The 6,127-nt window shown below is 50.1% G+C and overlaps 1 protein-coding gene across 4 annotated transcripts in view; it reads left to right on the forward strand.

Annotated features, from left to right (window-relative positions):
• The window catches only part of LARP1 (La ribonucleoprotein 1, translational regulator), an 85,068-nt gene extending 79,886 nt beyond the window's left edge, over positions 1-5,182 (forward strand). For all 4 annotated transcript variants that reach the window (XM_041748999.1, XM_041748997.1, XM_041748996.1 and 1 more), the window contains one exon: positions 1,424-5,182. In XM_041748999.1, coding sequence (XP_041604933.1) covers positions 1,424-1,633 — 210 coding nt within the window. In that variant the 3' untranslated portion in view covers positions 1,634-5,182. The remainder of the gene's footprint in view (positions 1-1,423) is intronic.
• Positions 5,183-6,127: the final 945 nt, after the last annotated feature.

The following is a 6,127-nucleotide window of genomic DNA, read 5'->3' on the forward strand; positions in this document are numbered from 1 at the left end:
TTCTCATCCTTGTCCTGGAAAGAAAAGTGGACCAGAGATCAAGATAGCCGGGTTCTGGTCCCAGCTGTGCCACTAGCTTAGGGGCTGCTTTTCCCCATGGGATCCTTAGTTTCTTCAGCTGTAAAATAGAGGGTGAGAAGTGGACACGGACAGCTAATTGGAGGAGGTCTTATGGTTGCACCTCCCTCCTTCCCATGGTCTTCTAGCTGAACATCGTAATGCTCTCTCCCTTTTAGCTCATACCTTTCCTTGTTACTGTACCCTAGTCAGCCATTACTGGTTGACTAGGATGAGTACCCAAGTAAATGTCCTTGCTTTTTCTGGAAGAAGCGGTTCCAACCCTAGAGGTTTATAAATTATGTTTAACACACTGCTACCACCACCTCCCCTGGTCTTCTTGGAGCAGTAACTCAATGGTGACACCCAGTGGCGGGTCAGGGTTATTGCTGCTGGGCATATCCAGGGAAGTAGGAGAGGTAGGAGAGTAATGGACGTCTCTGTTGTGCATGCTTCGTGCTTCGGAGACGTTATAGATGAGTGAGATTTTCTTTCAGAGAGTTTATAATGTAGTAGAGCTGTGCCAATCATCTTACTCATGTGAAACCTTTTAGCAAAAAAAGACAAATATAAGTAAATAAAAGTAATAGTCCTTATGCACGTTGGAAAATTACCATTGATTGAGGGATTACTGTGTACCAGGCACGGTGCTAGACACTTTATATTGACCTCCTTTAACCTTTGTAATGTGGTGAAGGAGGCAGGGTTTTGTTGCTGTCCCTGGACCAGTGGGTAATTGGAAGCCTGTGGCTACTCAGTGAGGTCATGGCAGTGCCACATAGCCCTCCTATTATAAAGATGAGTCTGTTGTCTTCCGTCCTTAAGCACCTCCTTGTTTGGGGGTTGGAGAGGGTCATATGTGCAGAGAAGCTTTGTAGTAATAAGACCTGTGTGCTCCCCAGTAGCATCTGCGTCTTTTGAGCTGAGACATCTCAGCATATTGCATGCTACATTTCACACATCGTCACCTGAACAGCCATCCCTTCTCAGAAGGGGAGCAGAGAGCAGAAACTTAGGTGGGGGTTCAGAGGTAGATGGGGTTCAGAGGTAGATGGGTCTAGTCTACTTTTTGTCACCAGTTATAAGCTATGGGACTCAGGGCAATTTATTTTTCTGTGCTCTATTTTTGGGATGATCATGTCTTCATCAAAGGGTGGTGTAGACCCCATGAGTGAATGTGCAAAAAACAGCATGGGGCTTGGCATGTTGGCATGGGGATGTGCTTCATAAAACTGGTAATTAGTTTTTAAGGTTATACCTATTATCTACATTTGGCAGTAAGAAGCTAAGTCTCTAGAGAGCCCTGGCAAGCGAGGGGATTTGGTTAGAGGCCCCTTATCACCTGTGACTCCCTCCTCTGTTACAGCCCCCCATGGGTGAGGAGGGCAACCACAAGCGACACCCAGTGGCGGCAGGAGGTGGCGGCGGTGAGGGCAGGAAGCGGTGCCCCTCTCAGTCTTCCAGCAGACCCACCACCATGATCAGCCAACCCCCCACACCACCCACTGGCCAGCCCGTCCGGGAAGATGCCAAATGGACAAGCCAGCACTCGGACACACAGACTTTGGGAAAGTGAAAAGCCCCTTAGCCCTGGGGTTTTGGAGGGGGGGTTGGGGGGGTGGGCAAGAGTCCATAGGGGTGCCCAGTCCCAGGAGAGGGGACAGAGAAGGGATAGGCCTGGAGTCATTAAGATGGGCCTTTGTGCTGAGTAGCAACGTGTACACCATTTGGGCTATCAGAGGTACTCCTGGGCAGGAGCCTCCACACACCTCCTTCCCCCTCCTCTCTCCATGACTCTTCTTCACATCCTAGCTTCTTCTAAGGGGGGGGAAGGGGGGAGATTTTTTTTATATATATATATATATATATATATCAAGTTTTAAATTATTGATAGTTCGTCTGGATTACCAAAATCACTCTGCAGCCCTGCCCGCGGCTGGTAGGCCGCAACCCTGGTTCCCACCCACAGCCTCCTCCTGCTCTCCCTCAAGCCAACTATGCAGCCCACAAGAAGGCCCTGTGGGCCCCATTGCCCAGCACTGTCCCATGGAAGGCTCTGGCAGCGTCCCTTGGCCCCACGAGCACCAGCCCTTTGATCATCTGGGGCTTGCCATCACCATGTTCTCCCCCTGCTGTCCCCACCATGCCCTTCTGCCACCTTCTGGGAGAAGGAAACCAAAGGATCTAGAAGTGGGGGTGGGGGAAGGTTTCATCCTCTTCCCACCCCCCTCTCCCCATGCCCCTTACTCCCCAGCCCAGAGAGACGCTGCTCATACCAGAAAAGACTATTGAAAGATGATTTATTTTATTTTTCTCTGACCTTTCCATCCTTGGAAAAATGGAAAAAAAAAAAAAAAAAAAAAAGACAAAATCGACCATAAAAGACCAAAAAAATAAATCAGAAAACCCCCACCTAATCCATAGAAAGTGATGTCTTTCCCCTATCCTTGGATTTCGTTTTTTTGTTTTGTTTTGTTCTTGGAAATAATATTTTTTTAAAAGTTGCCTTATTGTGGAGCGGGAATCTGAAATACCCAAATGCCTGTTTTCCTCGGTGGAGTCAACTCGAAGAGCTCACACCTTCTCTGGATGTGCCTGGGCTGGATTGGCTAGAATCTTTCTCTGGACTGAGTTGCATGTACAGTGCCTCCTGCCTGTAGGCAAGAGAGTTGAGGGCGGCTCAGGTCAGAGCTGTGCCCGAAATATCCCTGCTGTTGCATCGTTTGAAGCTGACGTCCTGTGTCTGTACACTGCTGCCACTGTCGTGTCCTCGCTCTGCTTGCTGTTGCTTCATGACAGGCCCTGTCCTGCCGTGACACCCTTCATCCTACCCTTGGAACCCCAAGGCCAAGTTTGCTTCAAACTGTTGAAGAAGAGCATTGGCCTGGATCTGGGACACACTTGGCCTCAGCCTGACCGTCTCCCCCACCTCAAAGGGGAAAGGTGAACACCTGGCAGCTGAGGCTTGGAAATGTGTTGCCCTGAAAGATCTGAGACCTCAAGGAGGCTTTGTCTCATAAAAGGTGGAGAAGGATGCCATTCTCCTCCCTTGGGTCTGGTGGGGTCTCCCCATCTTGCATTCCCCCCTCTGCAAGCCATCTCTGCCTGCCCTCCAATTGACCCTGCCTGGGAACAAGGGATGAGGAGGATTTGGGGGCTGGGGGGAATCCTGCCAGTTGGAGAAGCCCTGAGGCAGAAAGGTATATGTGGACATAGAGTATACCTGTCTTCTCTTCTCCAGCAACTGACTGCTTGGGTTGGGCTCTGAATGATAATGGAATGGCTGGAGTCTCCTGGCATCCGGAGCTAGGAAGGGGTGACAAAGGACTGACCCCCCCAGATTGAGCTGTGTGGTGGGTATGGGCGTGGGGACATGTTCACCCCCAGTGGGGACCGGGACAGCACACAGAAGTTGATAGTAGTGTTGCTCCATTGCCGACACTCCCCTGGCCCTCTCTGTTGGGCCCAAGGATTGGGAGTAGGAGATGGTATCCCAGGCTGGCAAGGGCTTGCCTTCTGTCATGGGCACCTCATTGCTTTCGGCCTCTGCCCTTCCCCACCTCTGCCCTCCCTGTGGTTAGTACATGGGAAGCCCACCTCAGTTCCTGTTACCTGGTTGTCCCAAAAGCCAAGGATGTGTCTGGTCTGTGCTCTAAAATGGGATCTAAGGCCTTTCCCTGCTGTCTGGTGCCTGCCCACGTTGTACCAGACACTGGACTCCTGCACCCCCTCTTCCTTACCTTTATTCCCTTTCTATCCTTTGGGTCGCTTAGCCCTGTACTGTATCCAGCACCATAGAACCTCAGTGTTTGTCCTCTGCTGGGTTTGGGGGCACAAGGAAGCCTTGGGAGTGTGCAGAAAGGCTTTTCTTACCTAGAGTTTACTCCCAGGCCAGGGGGCTGCCATCCCCTCCCTGATCCTCCCACAGACACCCCAGAGAGAGGAAGCCCCTTTGGGGTGGGGAGGTGAGGATTTCATCTCAACACAGGCTGAGGATGAGGGGAGGGGGCTTTTTTTTTCTTTCTTTCTTTTTCTTTCTTTTTTTTTTTTTTTTTTGTAACATGTTAGGAGTTAATGTTGCAAAGAGTAGTTTACATCTTCACTTTCTGAAGACACTTGAATTTAGGACCGACTTATCTGTGACAGGCATGCCAGGAGCGGCCAGAGCCATCAAGGCTTGCCGCTTCCTACCCCCCACCCTCCTGTGGGGGTCCAAGATCTGAGACACAAAGCAGCAGCCTGCCCAAACCCTTCTGCTCATCCTGTACCCTTCCATGATTGGTCCACGCCAGTACGACCTTTGGGCATCGAACATCACAAGGTCTGTGTACCTTGGCCCTGCCAAGGGGCAGGTTTCTTTTGCCCTTTTCTGAACCTGGGAGCAAATGCACTACCAGTAGAGAGTGGCTGCCTGGCCCTGCCCCAGCCTGGACCCCCCAGGGCTCAGATCCAGGTGCGAAGCCCTCATGTCAAAGTTGTTACATTTTTGTTTTGTTCCACTGTAGCTCTTTTACCACCCCTCCTTCCCTGATGATTGATTTTACAAAAGTAAGCTGCTCAGATGGCCCAGGAAGTGGGGAGGAGGAGCAAGGAAGATGACTAGCTGGGGCAGGTGGGGGTGGGTTCGGTCTTGGGTTTTTTTTTGTTTGTTTGTTTTTTTGTTTTGCCAAAAAAGCCTGGGTACAGTGGTCTGGATCATCTGGTGCCCTCCTGAGTGGGACCCTGAAGTATGTCCTGTGTGGAAGGGTCCCTGGATTTGCCCCAGCCCCCACCCTCTCCTTCAGCCATGTTGATGGCAGAGGCAGAGAAGATCAGAACTTATAGCCCATTTCTCACTGGAGAGGAAAACTTGTCATCTGGCTTTGCGGAGAAGGTTCCACCTTATGCTCATAGTACATTATCTTTACCATGTGCTAGGATATCACATTTAAAAGGACAAAAAAAATGTAAAATACTTGAATGAGCTTGTATTATAACATTAATATTATTGAGAGTATCTGCTTTCCAGGCTGAAGTGATTCATTCATTATTCTAGTCCTGCTTTAGTCCTTTGTAATTTGTGGTAATTATGCTTTTCTTTTTAATACAAAAAAATGTATAAAAATAAAAACTTGAAAAGGCAAAATACTGGCTGGTCTCCCATCTGGGGTACAGCTCTTGAGGGATGGAGCCTGGTTAGGGTTCCCGCAGATTCAGGGGAACCCTGCACTCAGAATATGTACATGGAACCTTTGGAGGGCTCTGCCATTGGGCTTTTGAGGAATCTGCCTAGGGAATGGACTCAAGGCTACTAATGAATGCATCCAGGTGAACTCAGTGGTTTTAAGAGTTTCTTCCAGGCTTGAATTCACATCCACCTTGTGTCTTAAATGAGACATGGCGGCTCTAGTCAGTGCTACAGAATGGAGAGCTGCTGGTCCAACAATTTCAGGGTTTTTGCCTACTTGCCCGGCTCCCAGGATTTCTATCCTCTGGCTGTGACCTGGCATCTTGTAAGGAGTTAGCCAGGAAGGTTGCTCTGATTCCAACAGGAAGGCCAGCACAGCCCCTCAGCAGACAGATTTCTTGCTGCTAGGGTATAAAGGAGTAACGGTTCACCACTCTGTGGCCTTAGAGGAATCCAGGTCAGCTAGCAAGCCCTGAAGATTGAAGCTAGGAAAGGATGGAAAGATGAATACACCCCACCCCACCCCACCCATGACTGGCCCGCCCATGGGCTGTTGGTGGCTTTCCCTGACCCGGGTGAGGCCAGGTGCTGGCAGTAGTAACATTCTGAATGCCAGTCTGGCCTGGATGTAGAATTAGAAAACTAGAAGGGAGGCATGGCTTGCTTGCTGACCACTGTCTCTCATGCCTGGCACTTGAGCATCCCATCAGAAATGTTTTTCCAAGAGAATCCCACCATACTTGAGGTGGGCAGGACTATTGACAGGACCACCAATAGTCTCTAGGCTGAAAGAGTTGAGGAGGTTGTAGCCAGGGCTTGTGCTGAAAGATTTGGGGCCGGGAAGACAGACCCCACCTCTGCAACCTGGTAGGAATGCTCATGAGAGAGGCCACTGATGGCTTA

The sequence above is a fragment of the Vulpes lagopus genome, chromosome 3 (genome assembly GCF_018345385.1).
Source record: "Vulpes lagopus strain Blue_001 chromosome 3, ASM1834538v1, whole genome shotgun sequence".
NCBI lineage: Eukaryota > Metazoa > Chordata > Mammalia > Carnivora > Canidae > Vulpes > Vulpes lagopus.